Below are 26,881 nucleotides of genomic sequence, written 5' to 3' on the forward strand. Positions count from 1 at the left end.
CTTGGGATCTCCTGATGGGGACACTTCCAGCTCTTTGGGATCTCCTGATGGGGACACTTCCAGCTATTCCCTGGCTGTGTCCATTGCCCAGGGAGGGTTGGGGTGAGGGAGCCCAGCAGGGCTGGTGCCCCCTGCCCCACCAGCAGCCCCAGGAGCCTGTCCTGAGGGAGGGATGAGAGCCCTGACTCCAGGAAAAGCTGCCTGTCCCCAGTGGGTGAGCAGAGCTGTCCCAGGGGTGCTGGGCAGGTGAGGCTCTGTCCCAGGGGCTGGGGCAGACAGGGAGCCCAGGGCTGGGTCCTGGCCACAGCTGGGAAGAGGCTGCCTGGAGAGCCCAGCACATCTGTCAGCTCATTGTCTGGGCCCAGCACAGAACAAAGAGCACAACAACAGAAGAAATGCAAAATGCATTTAAAAATACTCTTTCATTTCCCTTTTCGCCAGAAGCAGAAGTGCTTAAATAACAGAAGACAAAAGCAGCTCTTGCAGAACTTCCAAGAGTTGGGAAAAATAAAAAGCCCTGTGAGAAGGACTGGGTTTAGGAGATTTCCCCCCTCATCCTGCCCAGTCTGGGGAGCCCCCAAAGCAGGCAGAGCTGCTCCCCCTGAAGCAGACAGCAGCTCCTGGCTGCAGCATTCCCAGTCCAGCAGGTCCTTGGGATATGTGTCCCCTGGCCAGTTTAAAAGCAAGCTTTCAGAAAGGTATGAAGCAATTTTCCCCCTGCCCCCATCAGTACTTTCCTTCTGCAAATTGCTTGGCTAAAAGGCTCAATGGAATGTGAAAATCAAAGGGGTAAAGATTAAAGTCTAAAAAAAAAAATAAAATAAAAAAAGCACTGCAAAAAAAGTTTCTATATTTAAGGAATATTTGTAACCAGAGGAAGCACCCAGTCTGTAAATGAATGTCCTGTCACTGCTGATACACTCTTACAGCACAGGGGTTGCTGTGGTGGTACTCCATACAGGGGAAGCAAATTTTATTTTCCTCTCCAAATACAGTTTTGTGTAACTCAGGGTGGAGACAAGCTGCATGGGTGCAATGGTTAAGGGCAGCAAAGCTTGCAGTGGTTCAGGGTAGGGCTGTCCCACATGCAGGGAAGTGCTTTTGCACTGAGTACAGTGAATATTTGGTGCTTTACCACGGCTCTAGGGCTGCCAGTGGCATTCTGTCTTGGCTTAGAGCAGCAGAAAGTTTGCTGAGCTGCTGACCCACTGTGACCATTCACAACTTATGTGACCTCCTGATGCCCTCCACCAGTCAGGCTGGCTGGACTCAGGCCTGGTAAAAAGCAGATGTTGCACCTGTGCTAAATATTTCATTCCTCAGCTTGGCTAATTTCTGCATAAACATTGAATTTTAATATGTATGTAAGCTCTTTCCTGGCGAGAGAAGTGTTCAGTGATGTGTTTAAATGAAATGCTGTTGCTTTTGGTTAGGACTGGGAAGGTGCTTGAAATAAAGTCCATTTTGAGAGCTTTGCCAACTGAATGCCTTTGATTTGTCTCTATTTTTTTTAATAACTTCTATGATTAAAAAAAAAACACAATGAGGTTAATGTTGTGATATTCTTCTAGATGGGCAGCAGATCTGGGAAATGGAGGCAACAGTGGACAAAGACAAGAGCCAGCCTGTAAGTATGGAACACTGTGTCCTCTCCTGCAGCTGCTGTGCAGCAACTCGTGTTCAAGGGGAGCTTCCAGGAGCATCTCAGAAGCAGAAGGAGCAGCAATGCCACGATGAACAGATGTGCCAGATGCTGCAGCAGTGCATGTGCTGCAGGAAGAATCGATTCCTGCAGCAGCAACCCCCCAAGGGAGTCACTGCTGGAGTCTGTCCTGCACACCCGCAGTGCCAGCCCAGGCTCTGCAGGATGCTGCCTCCTGTGCCAGCCCTGGGTGCTGTGTCCAAATCCAGGGCTTGTCCTGCAGCATTTCCAGTGCTCTTTGGAGGGAAGGAGCCCCTCTGTTCCCTTGGCTTGCTGGGACCCTGCTTGGGCAGGCAGAGCTCTCGGGAGCCAGCAGTGGCACTGCCATGCCCCCCCAGAAGGCAGCAGGGGCTGCCTGTGGATAAATCAAAAGCCTATGGAATAATTGAGTTAATTTGACAAAAAGAGGGAATTCTGCAGTGCATGCTCCTTCATCAAGCACTGTGGGATTAGCAGAGCTTCTGCATTTGTCACAGTTTCATGTTTTACTTGTAGCTGAGACTTCTCCCTCCAAGTTCAGGACAGCACCAAGTGCAGGAGGGATACAGTCCATAGAAACCAATTTATCAGTACCAAAAATCTTCTGGTCTGCCACCATCTGCCCCTTTTTTCTCATACCCTTCTTTGTAGGGGTGAATAGGGAGATTCCTCTTGTTGTGGAGGTGTAGCAAGGGGAGCTGCACACAAACCCCTGGCCAGCCCCAGGTGCTAATCCCTTCCTGTCCCCTGTGATATTTATTTCAGAGCATGCTTTTTGTGGAGATACCCGAGTACAGGAACAAGCACATCCGCACAGCAGTCAAGGTGAATTTCTATGTCATCAATGGCAAAAGGAAAAGAAGCCAGCCCCAGCATTTCACCTATCACCCAGGTAATTCTCAGGGACAGAGCCACTTGTTCTCTAAGTCCATGAGCAGGATTTGATTTTCTGCTCTGCTGTTTTCTTGCCATTCTTTGAGGATCAAAATGTTGCCGTTTTCATTCAGCACTCGACAGCTGCTTGGTTTAAAAGCTGCCTGTGAGTTATGGTCAGGAATTTGGGGTGTCAGTTATCTGTTATTTTGGCAGTGGGCTGATGCTGCCCCATTCACTTGGTAGAGGTTTGCCAAGAGCCTCAGTGGGAACAAGCTCAGTCTGGGACACGGTGTGACCCTCTGAAAACCATGAGTGTTGCCTTCTCTGACGTGTCCAGCAATAAGAAAACATCAGATCTGGGAAAGGGCTTGGGATGGAGGAAGGCAAGCAATATATATTCTTCAGAGTGAGGCTAGCTGAGAAAAATACAAATGCTTTTGTGATGTTCTTGCTCTGGGGGATTGGTGAGCCATGTCACAATAAATGCAACAGGATTACTAATGAGATTCCCAGAATTTCTCAGCTTTGGCTGGGGGGAAAATATTGTGAGAAAATCAGAGTATTGTGTGTGTTTGTGGAAAGCAATGAGCATAAAATAACAGCACCAGATTTTATGCAAGCTTCAAATGATGTCTTAATTTGACTTGTCTCTAAGGAAAGGCAAACATTCATTCAGACTCTTATTTTGCTCTCCTCCAGCCTGAAAATCTCTGGTCCTCTCCCTGAATTTATGAACTCTATAGGGTATCACCAATGTGAAGGGTTTGTACAGTTGCTAAACTGTTCTGAGCAGGATTGAGAAGCACACTTCTATCTAAATGCAATCCCTAAAATAGACCACTTAGGAGAAGGAATCTTTACTTCCAGACAGGAATTTTGCATGACCAAATTTGCAGGAATTTTGTATGGTTTCCATTGTGTGGTGTTTCTCTAGTGAGTTTTGGGGAAGATGTGACAAAAAAATCATTGGAAATGTAGAGGACCATCCTTTACCCCACCAGGATTCACAGAGCTCTTACTAAATCATGGGCTTTTAAATGATGGTGTCAGACAGGTCTTCAGCTCTCAGCACTGAGGACACTTTGTGCAGCAGAGACAAAAACTCTAAAACAGTTCAGCTCTGCTTTTGGTGACTTGTTAAATGTTTGGCAGAAAGATGGGGAGTTGTTTATGTCCTGGGATTTCTACTGATTCAGTCTCCTTTGAGATGGAAGTACTGCATGAAACACCTATCTATGACTTCTTATTTTGTCTGTGTTCCAGAATGGCCCTTAAATGAATTGAAACAGGGGCCGAAGTGCTGAATTTTTCAATGTTAGCAATTTGTGGTTCGTTAGTACATTAAAGATTTTCAAGAATCTCTTAGCACAGAGCGCTGTGAAGAATCTTTGCCGTGTTGCGTGTGGGTGATTTATTAAACTCAGTGCTTGTGATGTATGAATTTACACACACAAATCTCGTAAAAGGCTTAAATCTCTTATTGCTTCAAGGAAAACCTCTCTGTTTCTCCTCAGCTCGTTACGAATAACGTCCTTTGCATGCTTTGTTCTAGTACCATCAATCAAAACAGAGCCCATTGATGACTATGATCCAGCCCTAATCTGCAATCCAGTGCACAGTGCTCTGGGGACAGTAACACAGCCTTACTATTCACAGCACACAATGGCCACCGAGTCCCCTTCCTGCCTCGTGGCCACCATGGCTCCTTGCCAGCAGCTGCGCTCAGGCCTCTCCTCTCCCGACTCGCGGTACCACCAGCAGAACCCGGCTGTGATTTACCAAAGGAGCAAGAGCCTGAGCCCCAGCCAGCTGGGCTACCAGCAGCCCGGCCTGATGGCCACGCCAGTTGCCATCGCGGATGCCCACAGGTCCGTGCTGGTGCACGCTGGTTCTCCAGCCCAGACCTCAGCCGTGCTGCAGCACTCCCCGGGCCACCAGCAGCCTTCTCCTGTCATCCACTACTCTCCAACCAACCAGCAGCTGAGGTGTGGAAGCCACCAGGAGTTCCAGCACATCATGTGCTGTGAAAATTTCACATCCAACGTGTCCAGACCCAGCCAGCCCCAGGCCAGCCAGGCGCAGAGGCTCAGCCCCAGCTCGTACCCCACCGTGATCCAGCAGCAGCAGGCGGCCCCGGGCCAGCGGGCAGCCAAGAACGGGCCACCAGGCAGTGAGCAGAAGGAGGTGCTGCCAGCAGGAGTGACCATCAAGCAGGAGCAGAACCTGGACCAGGCGTACCTGGATGATGGTAAGTGCTGTGCCCCTCTCAGGGCTGCTTTGTTGGAGGGAGGGGGTGAGTTTAGAGTTCTCAACGCCCCTGTTCCTCGCCGTGGCCACCTTTGGTGGGTGTGGACATGGGCTGTGCATTCAGGCTGGATTTGGGAATTTCATTAGGTGCATTTTTGGCTGATGGCAAAGCACTTTGGCCACTCACCCACAGGACCCCTCTGCTTGCTCCGTGCCACGGGCTCAGCTGCCACGTTGAGCTGCTCCCATTTTGTCTCCCTTTGCCAAGGGTTCCATTGCCAGTTTGGAAGATGGCAGATCTGAAATGAAATGCACTTCTCAATTATTTTATTATATTTCTTCATATCAGGGCAAAGTCCACTTTGTAAAATGCTCTTGTACATTTTGTACCAAAAAAAAAGCCCATTGAGCAATCTATCGAGGCCTGTAATGAATGGGGCAGTGCTGCAGGCAAAACCATTGCAGATGTTCTAGATGAACAGTGGGACATTGATAAGTTAAACAATGCTGTTCCTTTGTTGTGAGCCAGCTGATTTAGCCTTTAGGAATGAGCATAAGTAAGAGTAAAGCTTTCTTTGAACATATCCTGCTTATTCTTAGGTAGGCAGCTATTGGCAGTCTGCTTGATTGGTTCTTTTATTAAAGCATGTTTCTGGCAGGAGGAAATCAATGCAAAATTAATAGTGCAGCTGGACACTGCAATCACAGAGAGCAGCAGCAAACCCAACATGGATTTGAGTGAGAGCAGAGTGAGGCTGCTGGAAATATTGCTGCAAATGCAGGATGTTCCTGTGCAGGAAGTACAGACCTGGTTGTCACAGATGGTAACTCTGCTCTCCTCTCAGTGCAGGCAGTGGCAGGCTTGGTCTCCTGGGTGTGCACCAGGATGTGCTCCAAGCACCCAACAGCTCGGGATTTTTACTGCACTTACCTGGAGTTGTGAAATTGTGCCTGTGAAAGTTTTTGCTTTCCTCAGCTTGGGTCCCGAGTGCTCTGTATGGTGTGCAGCCTTCCCTGCTGGGTTTGTGGGCAGAGTTTGGATGGTTTCCTCTCTTAGCTGTGTTTGCAGAGTGGTTGATGCACCTTTGGTGCCATTGCAGTAAAATCTGGAGAGTTTTTACTGGTTCCCTTCTCTGAGCAGGAGATTCAGGAGTCCTAAATTTAACTTGGGAGATTCACTTTTCATTCAGGGAATTGGGCGTGATAACAAAGCAAGAGAATCTTTCTGACAGGAGAGCTAAACACTGTTATTTAGGGTAATTTTAATATGAGAAGCTGAGAGATTCTTCCACATTTTAAAAAATACTTGGTACACACCTTGTAAAAGAAAGAAAAGAGAAAGCTTTTACTTCAAGATTCTATCTTCAAAGTCAAGCTGTAGTCCACTTAAAAGAACTCCCAATGTAGACTGCAGAGTTAATTTTCCTAGTTTTGAATCAGGCCAGTGACACCCAACTGCAGCACAGCTCACCAAGAATGCACTCAGCCTCCCTGCTAAGGGAGCCTCTAGGCAGAAGAGCAGCAACTCAGAATGAAATCCCAGGCTTCTCCTTGGCTGCCTGGATCATCTTGAATTGATTTCTTTATCATTGATTTCTTTAGCAAATCTTTTAGAGATTGCTTTATCAATCGTGCCACCCAAGCCAGGCCAGGCAAGGTGGGCCACATGCAGTCTCTGTACTGACCTCAGTGAGTTTACATCAGCTGGAAGTGTGACTTGCAGAACTGTGATTTACTTTAGGGCTTTGCAAAGCGTTTCATTCTGAAATGTTCAGGACTTGAATTGAAAAGCCACATTGTTTGCTGCTGGGGAAAAGTGACTCAGAACATAACAAAAGCCATGTTTTTCCTGACTAGAAAGTTTGGGTTTGTGCTTTATAGTATTAAAAGAAAGCAAACCTAAAGGATTATGGAGGCTTTGCCCTTAAATCCCTTTTATCCAGAAAGCCCTTGTGAGATAAAGCGAGCTGTGAGGTCTTGCAGTGATTTTCACGGGCAGACTCGGAGCTGGTGCTGGCCCAGGCAGGCTGGGCACGAGCCAGCTGCTGCCCAGGCTCTTGGGCAATCACTGCTGGTGTCTCTCACTTCCCTTTGCTCTTCCCATCTTCCTCCTCCCCCCGCCTTGTTCTCCTTTCTCCAGAGTTCTGCTGACATCCAGCTTTCGTCCCTTTGCTCTTGTGGCCTCCTCTCATCAGCCCTTGCCCGCTGCCTTCATGGTTAACACACAGCCTTGGTGTTCTGGGCTTTGTTTCTATTCTGAGCCTTGCCACGAACTTGTGCAGTGACCTGGGCATGGCCCACGCTGGCAGTTCCTCATTCCTGGAGCTGGTGCCTCTCAGAGTGGGCACGCTGAGAGTGCTGGGGCTGTCCTGGCAGTGACCAGAGCAGAGCATCCCGCAGTGACACCGTTCTCATTTCTCTTCACCTCTCTCAGCTCCCTGAAGTCCCTGCTGGCAGCACCCCTCATTGTTTTCTTCTCTTCCCTGCTGTAAAAAGATGTTATTTGTCCTTCCTGAGATCGTGGCTTGGTTTTGCTCAGAGCCTTCACTGCTCCACAGGGCACAGTCACTGGGAATTCAGCACATTTAACCTGCCTTGAAAAGATGAGAGCTGTTCCCCCTCTGCAGGAGGATTACAGACCTGTGGGCTCTGGAGTTTGAGTGCAGCCAAACCAGCCTGGAGCCCGAGGCAGGTGATGGCAAGGATTTACCATCTTCTGATGGGTTTTGCCGTGTGCCAGGAGTGCTTGGTGCCCAGCTGGTGCCCTCCCCAGCCCCTTGGTGATGGTTTCAGCAGAGCTGTAGCCTGTTTCTGGCCCTGCTGCAGATGTGCACAGCTGCCACTTGCTTTCTGGAAGGAGACATTGGTGCCTCTCCTCCCCTTGCTGGTGCAGCCTGGGAGAGGAGGTGCCCAGCCCAGCCTGTGGTGCCTCTGCAGCTTCCCAGCCTTCCCCTCGCAGGCAGAATGGCAAAACAGGCTTGCAGGAAGGAAGGCTGCACTACCCAGTCGGAGAGGGTGGATTGGGATATGCACCCATCAGGGACTGATGCCAGTCCAGCATTGCCACACGTTGCCTTCACACACCCCCTCCTCCACGTTTCTCTGCGAAATAGATACATCTGTAACGTTCTGACATCAAACACCCCCAGAGGAGGGGGCTGCTCATGGAAAATGGACAGGGAAACCTTTGTTACACACCTCTGCCTCAGAGATTCATTACTGCTGGAATTGCTTTGGGGGTGAGGGGAGTGTCAGGAGTGTCCCTGAGTGTCAGGATCCCTTGAGGATGCATCGGGTGTCCAGGCCAGTGCTGGCAAGCAGGGACCAGCCTCAAATGCAAGTGAAAGCCACGGGGTGACAGAGTGATAAGCTGCTTTCAGCCGAGGCCTCATCTTAGTATTATTCATAACCAAACCACCCACGATGGTAAAAGTTAACCCAAACAATCACATAAATATGTTGACAAATAGAATGTAGTTCCTCCAGCACCCTCAGAGCACTGAGATGAACTCTTTAAAGCACAAAGCCAGCTCAGAATGTAGTTCTTTGCAGCACTGTCTGCAATCCCCTGGTGGGGCAGGATGGAGGGGGGTGACCCAGGGCTGGGGCACTGATTGTGCTCCTCCTGCAGAGCCACTGGGCTCCTGTGCAGCTCAGCTGCCATGGGCCAGTTCCCCATCTGGGACACAGACACAAGGCTCAATTCCACACACAGGTCATGGTTGTGTAGCTTGAGTGTTACCAGCCTGCCTGCCTTAGATTGAGATATTTTCACTTCAGCTGTCAGGCTGAACTTTGCAAAGAAAAATGATTGTCATTATTCAAATAGTAACTGTCTAACCACATCTGACACTCCGAATCTCTGCTGGATACAGCAGCTTTAAATTATTTTTGGTGCACAGTAATCTCCTTTGGGGAGGAGAGGAGCAAGGCAGATGCTGTGTAGTGGTTTATCAGGCTGCTATCAGCAGAGATGTTTTATAGTGAGCTCAGGTATTTCGCAGAAAACTTCAGACGTCAGATATTTCTTTAGAAAGTGGCTGTGCAGGATGTGCAGTGTGGTCCTCACATCAGCACTTCAGATCACCTCCAGGACAAGCTGTGTGCTCTCTTGTGCAGTTTTGCTCATCCAGCAGCACTCAGAGCGTTACATCCCTACATTTCCTTCCTGTGTTCTTTCATTCAACACCCTCAGTCTGTGCCCGCGGTACCGTGCCATGAAATCCACATCCCTTCTTTCCTTCATGTTCAGCTTTCTTCTCTGGCCAGCTCTGTTCTCCTTGGGCAGGGAGTACCTCCAGGAAACCCTGTCAGAGCCCAGAGTGCTGCTCCAGGACCGAGCTCTGTGCTGCCAGCCAGTCCTGGGGGCTCTGGCTGGGTGCTGGCACGTCCTGAGCATCCTGCTGGCCCTGCCCGGGGGTGCAGGGTGGCACAGGCAGTTCTGGCAGCTCCTGCCAGCTGGGGGTTCCAGAGGGAGCCCCTCTGAGCACTGGAGCTGCACTGGCAGGGCCAGGGTGCTGCCTGGCTGGAGAGCAGCTGCTTTTCTCTCTGAGCACTGCCTTGAGCCCATGCACAGACAGCACAGAGCATGGCTGGCTCTAGGGGCATGTTTTAGGTCGGTTTGTAGTTGTTTGCATCTTGTGTCCACACACAGAGTTAAGTAGCAGGACGGGGCAGAGGGGACTGTTCTTGTTTCCTGGCATTTTAGACAGGGGTGAATTTGAATCCTACAAATGGGCTGGGGTTCAGTTTCGAGCAACTATTTGCATCTAAGAAACCATGCTCTGTTTTTAATTAGAACTCCTTTTCATAGAAGGTGTGGTCACTTCTGCTCAGGCAGAGTTTGACTAAGAGTTAAGCCTGTATGTTCTCCAAAACATTTTGCTCAAACATTCTAGCAAATCTCTGTATTCATCAGGCTCATTCCTGAAGCTCTGACTCACATTATTACAGATTTTCTGTTCTCTGCTGGGACCTTGCAGCACTCCCTCGGTACACTGCAGCTTTATTTTTGGATCACTGCTCTTGTGGGTTTGTGTTAGGATCTCCATGCCCCTGTCCTATGCCTTGCTTTTCTAGAGGCACTATAAAAAGAGAAAAAGCCATCATTCTGCTCCCAAAACCCCAAAGTCTGTTGGCAGGAAGTAGAAAGATCAGTCTGTTAGGAGGAAGGTCTGGGTTCAGTCTGAGCTTGGTCTTTCAGCAAGGTATTTAAGTTCCCTGTGCTTCAGTTTACCATTATTAAAAAGTACCTTATCCTTCCCTCTTGTACAGTTAAGCATTAATTAATTTGTGTTAGCAGCACACACAGAGATTCTCAGAAAAACCCCTACACTTGCATACCTGAATATGAATGAAGTGTTTTATTGCTATAGCAGGCTCCATCTGATCTTCTTCACCTCTAGCAACAATTCAGTGTTTAAAAGTTCAGACAGATCCAGCCCCATTTGAAGACTACCCTTTCCCCAGCAGCCTCAAAGCATGCAAACCAAAACAAAGCGAGAAGAAAAACCCATACATCCCAAATCAGCAGTAGAGGAAGGAAGAAAATGAATTGAGTGATTAAAACCATCGTTCCACTGGCACCTCTTTGTTCTGGAGCTCAGGAATCTTTAATTGGTGCAGTCAGTGCCCACAGGCGAGTTGTGTCACAAAGCGTTTCCTGTGGAGGAGCACAGGAACATGCAGAGCCCATTAGGAGCCCAGGGCTGCAGGAGGGGCACGTGGGCACTGCTGCCTCCTCCGTGGGCAGGGTCCCTCCAGCACCTGGTCAAACCCCAGCTCCCGGGATCCGAGCTGGAAGGCACGTCCCCCTTTGAAGGCTGACTGTTATCAGCTGAAAGCACTCAGCTTTTGGGAGGCATCAGGCAATTTTCAATGATAGTTTTGAAATGCTGGCAAAGAGTTACTTGAAAAAAAAAAGAACTTGTTCGTGCAGTTGGGAATTGAAAGCTTCTAAACCACAATAAAGTCCTTTCCCAGACTTGCTGTCCATTTAGTCCAAGCTCATGGCATTCCTTAGACAGTCTGAATCACAGGCAGCAGACAGCTCTTACAAAGGAGACCATAGACACCCATCTGTTGGGAGGCATCTGCCAAAATAGACCATACATTTACTTTTATTCCTTCAATCCACTTTCAATTTAAAGGGATAATAACAATAACATTTTTCACTCCAGTGCAGAGAAATGGTAATGAATTCAAATTATTCCGCTGCAGAAGGAGGCAGACAGGCTTGTCCCCAGCTCTCACAGATGGATGAAGCAGGATCAGAGCTTTTGAAGGACTTGGCTCCAGCTGAGGCATGAAGTTAGTGGTAAAGCTGTGGCTTTCCTGAGGAATTCCTGACTTCCAGGTCCCCCCAGGTGTGCAGGAGCTGGAGCAGCACTGGTGGTTAAACTGTGTTGCACTGAAGGGAGGGACTGCAGAGCTCGTGTCTCCTTTCTCTGCCTTTCCACAGGCTCACTCCCTTCAGGCTGTATCTGTCAGAGAATTGGAGGTGCTTTCCAGCAGTGACCATTGGCTGGCAGGTCACTGGCACTGCCAGAAACGTTCTCATTTCTTGGGGACGAGTCTGGAGGCTGAGCAAAGCTGCTGTGTGAGTAAGTGCAGGGTGTGAGGAAAAGGGATCTTCTACAAGCTGGGAGTGACTCTGGGTGCTTCACACGGAAATTCTTTCAGTGCAGTCAAAATCGTAACAGTTTTGACATCAGTTTTTAAAAATGGGGACTTTGGTGATGAGAGATGTGCAGTTAGAAAATGGTTTATAGCAAAACTGTGCAAAGTAGGAAGGGATTAACTCGTTCTAGTGCTGAATTCTCCATTTTGCATTGAACCAGAGAAGTGCTCTCTGAAAACCTCGAGCAGGGCTTGTGTTACACTCCAGCAGCTCACCACAGAGCTGTGCTGGTTAAGGTGGTTGGGTTTTTTTTTTTTTCTTTTCAATTTTATTTTGCTAACACAGCTATTATGGTAAAAACCCTTGTAGAGACAGCTCTGCTGGTGTAAAAGCCTGGGATCAGCACAGTCAGGCCGAGTCAGGGGAGCCAGCAGCTCTTTCACTGCAGGGATTTGTGCTGGGGTGACTCTGCACGGGCAGGGGGTTTGTTCCTGCTCAGCTGGGGTAGCTGATAGAATAAATAGGAATACTGGGGGAAACAGAAGGGATTTTTATGTGACAGTAATTGCAGAGCTCAGCCTGCTCGGTCTGTTGACCTCCTCAGAATGAATCCCAGTAGCTCCCAGCAAAGGTGATGCACTGAGCTGGACTCATGTACAGGAGCAGGCTTTGCTGAGGGGCCTGCAGCAAGGTGGGTGTTTGCCCTCACAGATAGGGAGGACAATAAAATCCTTCTAGCTCCCCTTCAGAATGAGCACGATGTAATTGAATATTAATCAGTGAGCTAGCTCATATCCATAGCATCTCCAGGCTTTTGCTAATTCTTTGCCATTTCATTGCAGTTCTTGGAACATTAATAGCAATTTAAAAGTCCCTGTGCAGGTGACTTTTCTTACTGATCTTTTCAGGTCCAATCAAAAAAAAAAAAAAAAAACCCAAAATGTTAAAAATACAAACCTGGATGGTTTGGGCTTTTAAAATTCAGACAGACCAAACTGATGCAACTTTGGGGCGGGATGATTGCATGATTTAAAAACCAGTCTCATGATGGCTGGAGGCCTGACTCATGAGCCCTGAACGCCTGGGTTTGGCATTGCTGCTCCTCACAGCTTCATTTGGTACAAACTGGGTTAATGCTACGAATGTGCAGAGGTGGGGAAAAGATCTTTTCTCCCCTTAAAGCTCGATGTAATAATTGGGAGGATTCAGCTGCTCCTGCAATGGCTCTTGAAAAGGCAACTCGAGTCCTTTTTGAGCTGCACTTTGAAATGTTGGGAGCAGCTGCACAGAGCCTTGCTGCTCGGAAAAGTTTGGAAAACATCTGCACATTTTTTTAACTGTTGTGAAATAAAATGCTTGGCTAGAATAGCCGCCTTAAAGATCTACAATCTTTTTATGGTGCAAACTGAAAGGCAGTTACAAAGTCTTCTACTGTAGAAAAATGCCTGGGTTCTCAGCATTACTCGCACAAGCAGAATTTCTTAGCTCAGGTCACCTCCTGCCAGGGAGCAGGGATAGTTGGTGGGGGACTTCTTGTCTGTATAGACCTCTTGTCTCACAAGAATGGAGACCTAGAATTGATTAGCTTAAAATCCATTTTTTCCCACCTGTTTTTCATAGTTTGTTATAAATATGAATGTAATTATTTATTTATAATTAGCTGTACATATAGCAATATAATAATAATTTATAATCAGTATTTATTGATAAATCTCTGGCCATTTTAAAATTAAGAAAATGAGGATGAATCATCTGAATTTCTCATCCCAGTTAGTTTTGTTGTGAGAACTCAGAGCAGTGAGAGCTGCTTTTCTGCCCAGCAGAAGCTGGTATGGCCTTACACTGCCCAGCCACTTTATTGCTGTTTCCTCACCAGTTCCAAGAGACTTCTGTGCTCACATTTGGATGCAGCGAGTGCTTAGGGGCATTTTAAAAGCAAATGTACAAGACAATCCTGCACTGCCTCTGAGAGGTACTCCATGACCTCATAGGTCACTGCAGCTCCTCTGATGTGAAAAGCAAGCAGCACACCCCTGGCTGTGCCAGGGGGAGAGTCAGGGATGGGGAAGAACAAATACTTGGAGACCATAAAACTCCCTTCAGCACTTTAGCTGCTAGTTTGGATTTTCAGGCAGGTGCTGGCTTTCGCACTCTCACTCTGTAATACAACTTTTGTTCTGTGTTTACCAAGAAGAAACCTAAAATGTATAAACAATGCAGTTGTGCCTGAATCATCACTCTGAGTCCCCATGCTTCAGTTTTGCAAGCATAGAAATCTGGGCATAAATCCAGCTGGGAATTTCACAGATGACTCCTCGCTCTAAGAGGGGTCTGCACAAAAACCTGAAATCCAAGGATTCCCAATTTTGCAGGCATTCATGTCCTCCAGTTTGTGTGCACATCTCCAAGGGATGCTGCAGTCTGTTTGGAATTAAAACTCTGATCTCTACAAATTTGCATGACTAATGGTCTGCAAATGACTGAAAACTTGGTCTTGAGTTGGATTTAACCAGTGTTAGGTATAAAAGAGTTAAATCTTCAGCTACTGTTAACTGGAGTCAAACCACTGAGGATCACAGAGCTTCACCAGGAGCAGCTTTTAGTGACCCAGTGACAAACAAGGCTGACACTCCTCATCTTACACGTTCTTTTAATCCACACAGTTCCCATTTTAATCAAGCCATGTCCTTTTGTGGATTTTTAGTTTGGAAACTTTGTACTCCAAAATATAAGCTAACCTCTGCCTTCAGCTGAACAAACACTGCTTCTTTAGAGTGAGATGACAATTTAGATGTAGTGAGAAAAGGATTATTGACTTCTGCCTGTGGATGTTGGAGTGCTAGGCTTCCACCTGAGGGGGAATTCACGTGGGCGATTGTCAGGTGTGGAAGTAAAGGTCAGAAGGGGCTGTCCCTTGCTCCTGGCCATGGGCATTGGGAAGGGCTGGTTGTGCACCAAACTCTGTGCTCTGCATGAAGCTGAGACCCTGCACAAACTGTGGGGTGATGTCCCTGCAAAGTGCCAGCAGCGTGGTCCTTTCTCAGTGGTGACTTGCTCTGACTCTCTGCAAGGAGTAACTTGGGCCAGGGCAAAAGCAGCAGTAAATTAGAAAAGTGTGAGTTTGCAATCATTCCCTGTGCCAGGGCAGTCTAGTCAAAGATTCCCAAATTGTGGTGTGGTGTGGTTTGGTTTGGTTTGGTTTGGTTTCTTAATGATGAATGACTTCATCAGCCGTGAATGAATGGAGTCAAATGTAGGACAAATAGTGAGACACATGAATGACTCCTGTGACATTTGCAATGGATGGGTGCTGGTTTATTTAGGTGGTTTCTAAGTTTCTTTGGAAAGAGTGAGAGTGACTAAAAGAAGGGGGAACCACTTCATAAGTGTGGGGCTCACTGGTGAAATTACTGTGACAGTTGAACCTCCCTGGGCTCAGCATCTGTCATTATGAGCAGCTCAGCCTCAGTTCTTTGGTAAGATCTGGGTTCCAGGAGACTCCACAGCCACGGGGCCAGAGGCCTGGCTGGTGGAGCAGACATTGCATTCCCTTTGTGGTCAGATACCTCCCAGTGCTGGGTCTGCATCAGCCACTTGTGGGCCTCCAGATCTGCCCAGGAGGCAGCAGGGCTGCTCTGCTGGAGTGCCCCTGGTCACCAGCAGAGGAATCTGGGCTTAGCACTCAGGGAAGCGGCCCCGTTCAAGTCACTGCAGATGAAGTCATTATAATTCTGTGCAAATTTGATGTTTGCAAAGGCTGGAAAAGGCTGATGTTTGCCTGAAAATCTACCAGGCATCAGGCAGATCCAGGCTTAAATCAGGACTCAGGCAAACATGAGGGGAACTTTTAGCAGCTGCATTTTTTAATTGTAGTTTGGGTTGTGTATCTTTTTTTCCTTATAATTGCATTGCATTTTCTCTTATCTGATTTCTTCTGCACCCTTGTTCATTTGCTTTGAGTGGGGAGCTGTCTCCTTCCTTGGAAAGGAGTCCAAGATTGCAGCATCTAAGACTCCAGCAGGTAGACCCTAATTTTCAGCTAGGTAGGCTGGGTTACATGAGGGCTCTTCTGAGGCCATCCTGCAGTTTCATACCCTCAAATAACTTAGTGGTGTTGTAAGATATGTTTCCTTTTTTTAAAAACGGCATTGATTTTTATATAAATTTTTCTTCAGGACAATTTTATAGGCTACTATTAAAACACAAAACTAGTGCAATATCTGTTTTAGAAATTAGTATCTCTGGCCCTTTGTTTTGTTCTTGGTTACACTTCATCACTCTTCAAAACGAACATAAATTTTAGATCAAGATGATGACTTCAGAGAATTTCAGGCTGCTCAGATAACAGTCTTGGTTTAGATGCAGCACGAAATGCTCCTCCAGAGTGTCGTGCAGAAACACATCTCTGCTTTCAGAACCTGCTGCTGAGCACCAGTGTCTGTGCAGGGGCTGGAAGGAGCCTCTCCCATGGGAGACATCCCAGTGCAGCCCTCAGGGCCAGCAGCACCCTGGCACATAATCCAGCCCCTAGTGCCAGTGAGTAATGCCAGAATTCCTGCAGGAATCCCTTGGTTTCAGCAGTCTGTGTGAGTAGCACAAGCCATTCGTGTCCCCCTGAGCGAAGCACAGGCTGGCAGGATGGGAGCCTGCAGGATGAAGGGTTAGCAAAGGGCAGCCTGCCCAGCCCCTGAGTGCCCCAGGGCAGAGCCTCTGGGGGTCTCTCTCCTCACCACACCTCGGATGCTGCCGTGATCTGGGGAGTCCCTGTCTGTGGCACAGAGGCAGAAATGCTTTGGCAGGGCAATAAGTGAGGAAATCAGTTTTCTTGTCTTTGAAAACAGCGCGGCCATCACGCCTGGATGGCTCGAATTTGTTATGATAGCAAAACAAGTTCTATGGAAACCATTGTGAGCCCTGAGCGGGGCTGCCCAGGAGAGCTGGGGAAAGCCGCTTTTGTTTGTTGTGCTTGGCATCGCTCTGCTCTGCATGAAGATGCTTTAATTTTGTGGGGAGACCCAAGAGAGCATTCCTCTTTTTCCATACCAGAAAGCCTTCCAAGCTGGCATAAGCGTCCCCTCTTTCCAGCTGCTCCTTTCCAAACACACTGTGCCTCCTAAAGATAGTCCTTACAGTGGCTGGGGCTGGTGGAAAACATGAAGCCTGCATGGATTAGCACAGGAATTCATTTGGGCTGACGAATTGGGTTTCCCTCTATAAACAGCAGTAGTGTTTTCATCTTCTGGACAGCACAGCCAACTTCACGTCCTCCTGCTCCTCGCCCTGCCCTCCGCCTGAGTCCAGCCCAGCTGAGAGCACAGCAAGGCCTCTTGTGGGGGATGGAAAACAGCACGTGTTCAACGAGGTGTTTGCACCTATCTCCCCTCTCACAGAGGTTTTTTTTCCAACCCTTAGAAGAGGTGGTGGGGTTATTTTGTTGGGCTGGATTTTTTTCCTGCAGTTTATTTTTCTTTCCAGGCAAAAGGGAAATGAAAGTAGTCCCTTCTCCCTGGCTTAGTGACCTTACAAGCAGCCCACACTATGTATTTTCTTTTCTGCTTTGTTTAATTTTAAGTACAACGTGCTTAGCATCTGCAGGAGTTGGGGATTCTCTAGAGAGGATTTTGCCTCCCTTTTTCCCCCCAGGGCCCTGCACAGCATCACTGCCTCCAGGGCCATCCTGTCCCTGCCAGGGGAGCACCTCCAGCACAGCACTGCTCCAAATGCACTTTCCTATCACTTAGGCTTTCTTCTGTAGCTTACTTAGTAAATATAATGATGGGGTTTATTAATCACCCCACATGGTTCCCGTGGTTGCTCAGGAAAGGTGTGAAGGCCAATTTTGTGACTAAGGCTGCATTTAGTGGTGGTTTGTATTTACCTGGCTGGTCAGTGATGGATGATTTTATCCATGTCCCTGAGTAACTGAGTGTGGAATTGCAGTTGTTGTGGATAAAAATGGGGGGATTTGGTCTTCAGCTGGCAAATGGAAGAATGGTTCAGGTAGTGAAGCTCTGTCCCTTACCTAAAGTGACAAAGCTCTGTCACTTTGCCTAATCACCCTGTTTTCACATGTATAACCCACACCCCGTTCAAGATTTGTTCCTTGAAAATAAGTGTCAGCAAGCCCCCACCTCCTCATAACACTGCAGTCTTCCCTGCCCTTTCAAGGCACTCTGATCCAGCCTGTGCTCTTTCTAAATCTAATAGATAGCACTGATTTTTTCCCATCATAAGATGGGACTTTAAAAAACCAACTGCAAGAAAGCAGAAAACCAGAAAGTGGGTAGCAGTGCTGTAATGATTTGCAGTTTTATTGATGAGTGCCTATTTGTGCAGCCTCCACACTCCCCTGGTGTGATCCCAGGGGAGTTTAGCCCCATTCCCACCAGAGTGAGGAGGGGGCTGCCCAGGGGGAGCCCGGGGTGCTCCCAGGACAGGCTTTCACGTCGGGGTCCTCCAAGCAAACTTGCTGGCTGCCAGGGGTTTACAGCTGGAGCATCGGCCACACGAGGCAAACAAAACCCAGCAGATTTCCAAAGGGCTAACAGCTGGATGCAGATGGCATTCTTGAATTAAGAAAAGCCCAAAGCAGTTGCTCTTCTCCCCTTCCTATGCTCGGCAGCAGCAGGGCCAGGCTGGGCACTTCACACCACTGGGAGAAAAAGAAAACAGCTGGGGGTGTTTCTGGGCACCTAGAAATGAGAAGGGGGGAGTCCCCACTGGGGCCAGTCTCCCTCCTGAGTCACAGGAATTGTCCTGTGGCCAGAAGGCTGCAGCCTGTCTCTCCTGAGAGTCATCCCACCCTCAGCCAGGGTCAGCAGTGACCAAACCCTCTGGAGACTCTGCTGGCTGCCTCCACGCCCCATGGTGATTTCCAGCCCAAAGATAAACGGTGTGATTATTTTCAGTGTTGATTAGTCATGCTGAGGGGTTGCTTACAGTGCTGTCGAGGGGACCCCAAGGAAAGCCCTGTGGTGTGACCCGTGTGTGACCCAGCCAGGGCACAGCACACTCCCAGCCCACCAACAGGATGTTGGCTGCTGACTTGGCCATGAGACATAACCCAGCTCTGCTTGAGGGGGCTCTCCCAAGGCCTCTGGTTGCTGTCAGTTCAAATCAGGGGAAGTTTCCAGTTCCATGATGCTCCTTCTGCCCTCCCCCAGCACCCACTGCAGCATGAACTTGTTCTGAAGTTGCCAAGGCTTAGCCACCCACTTCAGCTTGAGCAAACTTTAGCTTCTTGGCCAAAAAGAGCAGAAACACGCAGCCTCGGGGGTAGTCTGGTTTTTCCCATCACTCCCATGTTTAGGTCTCTTGAGGTGGCATTTTGGTAGTACCTAGGATATTCCCTCTCCTTCACCAGGCCTGTTTTGGCACAACTCCAGCGTGGTTGGAAGTGTGGCATGTGCTCCCTGCCAGGCAGTGCCAGGGGACAGCCAGAGCTGGCTGGGACAGGCTCTGCAGCTGGCCTGCAGCCCACGGCCAAGTGTCTGAGCCTCTCGACTTGTGGGGGAGCACAGGTCAGGATGGACACGTCCTGCTGCTTTGTTTGGTTTCTCCCCTCCACAGAGCCTGTGGCAGAGAGCAGCAGCTGGTGGCATCCAGCCATCAGCGCTGTCCCAGAGGTTGTGGCAGTGCTGTCACTCCGTGGTGGTGATGGTGGTGAGGTCCCGTCACGGTGCTGCACAGCCACACCAGGAGCCTTCCTCAGGTGATGCTGTGAGAGCATGCGAGGAGTCAGCCGTGCCTCCCCAGCATGAGCCAGCCCTCAGAAGTACAGAGCCTTTCCCCTCTGCTGGGCATCCCAAAGGCCGTTCCCTTGGGCCATCACAAAGAATGTTCCCTTAGGCCATCCCACAGGCCATTCCATTAGGCCATCCCACAGGCCGTTCCCTTAAGCCATCCCAAAGGATATGTCCTTAGGCCATCCCAAAGAACGTTCCCTTGGGCCATCCCACAGGCCGTTCCCTTGGGCCATTCCAAAGAACCTTCCCTTGGGCCATCCCAAAGAACATTCCCTTAGGCCATCCCAAAGAACATTCCCTTAGGCCATCCCAAAGGCCGTTCCCTTAGGCCATCCCCAAGCCTGTTCCCTTAGGCCATCCCACAGGCCGTTCCCTTGGGCCATCCCAAAGAACGTTCCCTTAGGCCATCCCAAAGGATATGTCCTTAGGCCATCCCAAAGAACGTTCCCTTAGGCCATCCCAAAGCCTGTTCCCTTAGGCCATCCCAAAGAACGTTCCCTTGGGCCATCCCAAAGAACGTTCCCTTGGGCCATCCCACAGGCCGTTCCCTTGGGCCGTTCCCAGTCCTGCTCAGGACGTCTCTGTGGTGTTCCCGGAGGTGCTGGGCACGGCCTGGGCACATCCCGAGGGGTGGCAGTGCTCGCCCCTGGGTGTGTTTGTGTCTGACACGTGGCTGGCTGTCCATCCCCAGCGCTCCAGCCCAGGCTGAGCTGCCCGGGTCCCTTCAGGAGCGTGGCCTTGCTGCAGGTGCCGGTGGCTCGTGTGGCTGCGCTGCCCTGTCTGTGTGAGCCGGGGCATTTCTCTCCTGCTGGCAGCCACCCTCCTTCCAGCCCTGCTCACAGAGACCTGTGGGGTTGTGCCCCTGGCCCTGGCTGCTGCTGGGCGTTCCAGCTGTCCGTGCTGCTTCCCCACTGCAGGACAGACAGAATTCCCATTGAATCCCCGTTCCCGGCCGCAGGCGCGGCCTGCCAGCTGCTGCTGAATGTGTGCTGTGCTCCGATGAGATCATGTCAAACCTAAGCAAGTTTTATCTTTCTCTTAGGTAGGAGGGTGTTTTATCGTGCTGTGGCTCCAAAGCCGCCGTTGTTGGGTTGGAATTCTCCCAGGAAGTGTAGCAGTGCATGGTTAAATGCAAATAGGTTCAATATGAGCCACAGACACAGAGCTCTGAGCTGGCTGAGCACACTTGTGTTTAAAGGAGGACGTGGTTACACAGCTGGTGAGAACTTGGGAGAGGTCAGGATGGGCTTGCCAGGTATCCCAGAGCTTGCAGCGTGCCCCTGGGACACTGCCCTGAGCACAGGATTTACCTCCTGCCTGCCTGGCGTGGGGATCCACACAGCTCCCAGACCTCACAGCTGGAAAATTGGGGATGGCTCATCATGAAATCCCGGGAAGGATTCCCTGGGGCAGTCTCTTTGGGTGGTGGTTCCTACGTCTTGATCTGGAATTGGGATATCTGAAATAATTGAGGGAGATCTGGAAATAATTGAGGGCTAATTTCTGAACAAAAGTAGGTTATTGCTGTTGTGGTGAGGTTGGGAATTGCCCAACCTCAGTAGTATGGGCTGCACTTCAGCTAAAGGTGAACCTCCACTGGACATGGAGGAGCTCATTCTGTTTCTGGTAATTGATAGCCCTTCTTTTCTCTTTCCTTTAATATTTTCTCTTTTCTTTCATCTTCTCTTCATATTGAAAACAAAAGTTTTCTCGTTCATGCCATTGATTCAGATTGAAAGTTTGAAGTCTTTGGATGATGCAGATAGCATTTTTCTTGTTCTCTCAAGCTGTTTACTGTCAGATGTTCCTGGCCTTCTTGAGGCGAGATGTAAAACCAGTTACAGTTTCTGCTCCCCGTGGTCTCTTGCACTCCTTTTTCCAGTTATCCGTGTCTCTTATAATTAGGTCTGTCTCGTGGTCTCTGATTTACACATATACCCCATAGTATTATATAGTATTTTTATTGGTACATTATTTTATGGTAGAAACTCCAGCACTCTGTTGTGGCAGATGCTGCTTTGACTCCAAAGTTAAAAAAAGCAGTTCCTCTCTCAAAGGAGTTCCAGTCAAAGTGCAAAATAAGAGCAAACAGCTGGATGTGGGCAGACACACAGTATCTTGTATGTGGCACCTCCTTGACATTATTAGATGTGAATTGTAACACTCTGTCAGTAACCAGTTAAATATTTCATGGTCTGGATGCTCTCCAGCTGCCTTGGGAGCAGTAACTGCAGCCCCCAAGTGCTGGGCTGCTGCTGCCAGGGCCTGCAGAGCTGCTGCCCATCTCTGCCCATGGCCTTGGAGGCAGTTCCCAAAGCGGGGGAAGAATCTTCCCCCAAATATTCATTTGTGGAAGGATGTGGAGGCATAACAGAAAAAACAATCCGTGTGTTAAAGTGATTGTGTGTGTTCCCCTGCTCAGTGTGGTGCCTGTTGCCCACAGTCCTCCTGAAAATCAAGCAGATGGGAGCAAATGCCTTGTGCAGGCTGGCTGGGCTGGGGCTGTTTGTCAAGCAGAGGAATTGCAAGCAGAGGGAGATTTGCATGTCTGGGCCACAGGGGACCTGGGTTTGCTTGGCAGAATTCCTCACGGGCCACTTGTGCATCTTCCCTGTTACCTTAGGATAGGGATTTTCTGCTGTTTTCCCCTGAGAAGCAGGCTCAGAACCAGGCTGGGGTTCTGCAGGGGTGCACAGTCCCTCAGAGGGGACATTGCAGAGTGAGCACACAGCACAAAATAAGATGCCAGAGAATTAGAGCCAGTGAATAGTTTTGTGGATTAATAGACATAAGCACTAGAGCTCGAGGGAGGGAAACAGATTCCATTATTGACTCTTCATCCCCTGCAAAACTGCCTAAAGGGATGGCTAATATGGTTTGTTTTCCCTTAATTAAATATTTGTTACATGGTTTGTTTCCCCTCAATTAAATATTTGTTCTGGTTGTTCCTTTGTGACAGGAATAAAAAAGCAGCAGCATTGCCTATCTTGTACTTTCAGCTAATCCTGCACATGCTGTAACTGTTCTTCTGTCCTTCCCCCCCCCCCCCAGTTATTTCCTGTAAAAAATAGCTTTCTCGCATCCATTCTCTTTTCTCTCTCTGTTTTTTAATCACTTTGCTGAATGACTCACCCTGCCCCAGTAAATAGGTTAACTCTAGGAGAATGATGAAACTGCACAGTGGCATGTGGATTGTTGCTGCTGTGCTTTCCCTGCAGTTGCTGTTTCAGAGGTGTTGTGGTATCCAATACCAATTCCATCAGGTTTTAAACCATGAGGTGCTGCTGCAGGGAAAAGTCATCACCAGACTCCTTTGGTCGTGCTGGTTTTGATCTAAAAGAAATATGTCTTAATACCAAATGGCAGTGCTTATCTCAGCAGTTTGGATCAAATCCCTGAGGTGCAAACTCTCCCTTGTGCTTTGCAGCAGCAGCAACACAGTCAAAACAAGAGTGACAAAATGAGGACTCTTGCCTTGCATTTCCTAAGCTTCAGTCCATCAGCCTAACATTTCTGCATGGGTTTAGCCAAGTAACGTGGTTTATAAAATGAACTCCATCCCCTTCTGGTATAAGTTTTTGTGTAGTTATTTATTATGTGCTCATTCTACTTGGAATATTTTACTTGGTCTTGTTGCATGTAAACTAAAGCTAAATACAAACTCCATCTTTTCTCAGTAACTCACTGACTATCAACAAGAGAGAGCCAACTCCATGACTCAAACACGTGTCCCTTCCCTTGCAATTGCAGCCAAAACTCTCTGGCATCAGAGTGCTGCAGAATGAAAGTCATATCTAAATATATGTGAGCAGAAAGAAAGTCAGTTAAAAAAAGACTTTGTTATGGAAAGCTACTACAAACCAAATCCACGGTGGCCTGGAGTTCCTCATCACACCCAGGCTGATCTAGTTTTCCACTTTCAAGGTACTCTTCCCAAAGCAGCTGCTGACACTCGTGGAGGAGCTGCACAGAGCCAGCTGAGCTCCTTGCAGCCCCTTTCTGCCTCCTGCGTGGTGGCTAAACAGGCTTCAGGGGTTTACCTGATAAAGCACAGGATATTTATCACCATCCTAGCAAACAGGAATACAGGAGCTTTTGTTTCATGCCCATGTAGCTCTGGCAGTGCCAGCATTGACTCTCAGAGCCAGTTCTGGTCAGGTAACCTGGGAAGGGCCTGGGCAGAGCCTGGCCCCAGGTGCCACCCTGAGCACCATCCTTGGTTTGGTGTCAGTGTCTGCAGTGCTCTGGACTGGGCAGAGAAAGGGTGCAGAGAATGAGACCTAAAGAAACAGAAACACCCCAGTTTGCTGGGGTGCCTGTCCCAGCTCTGCTCCAAGTGTCTGACACAGCCTCTCTAAACTCAGCTCAGGAGTCCGAGCCTGCAGAACAGCTCCAAGGGCTGCCCACAGGCATTTGCTGAGGCCTGCTGGGGCAGGAGGGAAAGGGCAGAAATTGTTCCTGAAGGTGCCCCTTCTTCCTCCAGTCCGTGTGTAGGCAGGGCTTGCACAAGTCTTAGAACTGTCTGGTGAAAAAAGTGGTGACTAAATACTGGAATCCATTGAGCAAACAGGAAGTCACACTCTGGAGCAAAGATTGCTCTTTGTGGTGCTGTTGCAGCCAGCAGCCCAGGATGGAATCCCAGCTCGTGTGTGTGCATGTGTGTCCTGCAAATATCACAATTCCCTGGGTCATGGAAACATGCCTCGGAAACTTAACTCAGTGGATTCAAACAGGGATCAAACGGATTAAAAGACTGAAAGCACCACAAATGGCACCCATCAGCCTTAGGACTGTTCCCTTCAGCTCACTGTAGGGCAGCCTTTGGCAGCTGTTTCTGCAGCAGAACGTGTCATTTGTGCTCAAACTCTCCTACTGCCCCATTTTCTGTGTCATTTGTGCTCTAACTCTCCTTCTGTGTCATTTGTGCTCTAACTCTCCTACTGCCCCATTTTCTGTGTCATTTGTGCTCTAACTCTCCTACTGCCCCATTTTCTGTGTCATTTGTGCTCTAACTCTCCTACTGCCCCATTTTCTGGGTCATTTGTACTCTAGCTCTCCTACTGCCTGAGTGAGCTGGCGCCTGATGGTGCTTTGAGATCTAAAGTGTCTCAAGTCCTGCCTAAGGACTTTAAAAGAGCCCTGTAGGGGCTCTTGGGAATGCTTGCTCTCTGCTACATCTCCCCACGGAGCAGAGTGGATTTGCTGAGGGTGTAGCTCATCCTGTGGAGGTCATCATCCTCTCAGGCTGTTTTCCCTTAGCTGAGCAGGGATTATTGGAGTTCCATGAGTGTGACCTCACAGACTTTGAGCATTTTTCAGCCCAAAGCAGGTCTGTGGCAGGTCTGGTCCTGCAGGGATGCTTTGGCCAGGGCCATAAGGCAGGATGAGGACAGAGGTCCAAGCCCTGGAGTCCCCCCCTTGCCCTCTGGGTCACTTTTCCTGCCAGCTCTGAGGCCGTTGTTTTGAGGTGGCTGTTGATCTTTTCTGGAAGTACAGTGACAATAATGAAAGTGCTTAGAGAGCCCTTAGCGTTTCTGAGGTGGTGTCACAGACAGATTTGTGTTTTGAGTACTTCCTTCCTGCTAGTTTTGATCTGCAGTGCGTTTAGGGCACTGGCATTTTTTTAGCAGAAGTGCTATCTTTATTTTTTGCTCTTTTCTTGCCGGCACACCCAGCTTCCTGTTAAACATTTTGGGTAGGACAGTACTAAAGATACCAATTGTTTGATTTTTGCACCTCACTCTGGCACTGTACTGAAACACAAGGGAAGGATATGTAAATGTCATGAGTGCAATCCAGATCCCATAAATCCAGAGCAGTTCAGATATTGATTTCAGTTGGGATGGGCTTTAGCCAAAAATATGCATTTTATTTAGATTCTGTTTTCCATCAGATATCTGTATTATGTTGCTAAATTCATGGAAAGATGCCAGTGGCTTTGGAGTCTGTTGATACTCCTACAGCAAAAATGCATCCTGGGACTTGACTTGCTGCTTAGTTTGAGGTCAGCAACCTCTTGCAAGAGTTTGCTTAATTAATGGAGGTGCCCTGATTGCTGTTGGGCTGGAGGGTGTTGAGGAGGTTCACAGTTCACACAGCCTCTGTGGGTTACAAGCAGGACAAGGCAGAAAAGTCGCAGGGTGCATCTCTTGGCATTATTTCAGTGAGGAGGAGAGCCTGGTTTTGATGTGTAATTAAACCTTTACAGCTGAGAGCATCTCAGTGATTGTATGTCCCCATTTTCCAGAAAAAAAACCAAATCTTTAATTGCTGTTGATTTCTAAAACAACCCCACATGCTCTCAGTACTTTTCCCCAGCACAGTTTGTTGGGCCTGGGCTCCTTGTGCACCCAAATTGGTATTTCCCAGTCAAGGAGTCGCTGTGCTCTCGTGTGCAGAAGCTGATTTTCCAGGATGCAGAATATAAAATAGGCTGTGTACTGAGTGGGAGGTTCCAGGGTATGATACGTGGCTGCACAATCCTTGGGAGCCAAGTAAAATACTTCTTTTCTATATATAGTCACCTGAAATCCAGCAGCAAAGACACTTCTGAATCTTGCACTCAAAACTTAGTTTGTAAGAAGCACTTTTTGCTCCACTTTTTGCAATTTTTTATTATTATTATTATTATTTCCACATGGTTTTGCAAGAGTGCCAAATGCTTTCACGGTGAATTCAAAAGAAATCTAAAAAGATTTTTAAAAAAAGGCAGAAAAATTTAAATACTGCCTTTTCCTGAGGAAAATAATTCCCCTTATTTGCGTTTGAAGCAGAGACTGTAACTTTCATGATTTCTTTGCCCAGATCTCTCCTGTTCTGTACAAGAAGGCAAAGTCTGATCTTCACAGCCACTGTGGTTGGATCTCTCAGTTAAAAGGGACTGACCTCGGATCTGCCATAACTGTGTTGGATCTTATTTGGGCACTGGGGTGACAACAGAAGTGAATTTTGCAAAAGGCAGTGACGAGTCTGAGCTGACTCAGGAGTCACAGGGACCCCCTGGGCCTCTGGAGTCCCGGATCAAATAATCAGCTTTTCACCTTTCGCCACCAGTTTAGGACTGTACGTTTTTGAATATTCATTTTTAGATAATATCAGTTGAGAAAAGAGGGGGAAAAAAAATGAAAATCTAGTGCTGGATCTGAGCAAACAGAAAGGTCAGTGGTTAAGTTCTGCCTTATGTGTTGTATATGCTGAAATGTCCTTTTATGAAGTTAACCCACAAAATGGAAGAGTAGCTGAAAGCTGTAACACTTGGCCATGCAACATAGGTCAAAGGTTACCTTTTTTTCTCAAAAATGGTTTTGCAAATCTTTTTCAGAGCTGATAGATACACACCTTAGCTGGATACAAAACATTATATGAAAAAGAATGACTGTGATCTTTGATCCAAGCAATCAAAAAGAAAGGTAATTGGTATTTTTCTGCCTTTTCTCCAGCTGTGTGTTTCTCTTAACCTTTATTTATTTATTTTTTCAATTAAGAAGTCATGCCCCTTTTTATTTGGCGTAGAGGGTTTAAAATATTTAATTTTATTTAATTTTTTTTTTTTTAATATTCGTTTTCTTCCCCACGTGCGTAGCACAGAGCTGTCCTGAGGTAGCTGGGGCCTGGTGGGCAGGGAAGGAGAGGTGGGGCTGTGCATGCTGGGCTGAAACATCTCAAGGATCCCGTCCTTCCAGGCAGGGCAGGTTCGAGGGCACTCTGCAAGCC

General features: G+C 48.2%; 1 protein-coding gene across 1 annotated transcript in view; it reads left to right on the top strand.

The window, feature by feature from the left end:
- The window catches only part of NFATC2 (nuclear factor of activated T cells 2), a 73,526-nt gene that overhangs the window by 42,097 nt on the left and 4,548 nt on the right, over positions 1-26,881 (top strand). Inside the window, exons 7-9 of the mRNA XM_053993203.1 lie at positions 1,572-1,627; positions 2,447-2,573; positions 4,110-4,805. Coding sequence (XP_053849178.1) covers positions 1,572-1,627; positions 2,447-2,573; positions 4,110-4,805 — 879 coding nt within the window. The remainder of the gene's footprint in view (positions 1-1,571; positions 1,628-2,446; positions 2,574-4,109; positions 4,806-26,881) is intronic.

Source organism: Vidua macroura, chromosome 17, assembly GCF_024509145.1.
Source record: "Vidua macroura isolate BioBank_ID:100142 chromosome 17, ASM2450914v1, whole genome shotgun sequence".
Lineage (NCBI taxonomy): Eukaryota > Metazoa > Chordata > Aves > Passeriformes > Viduidae > Vidua > Vidua macroura.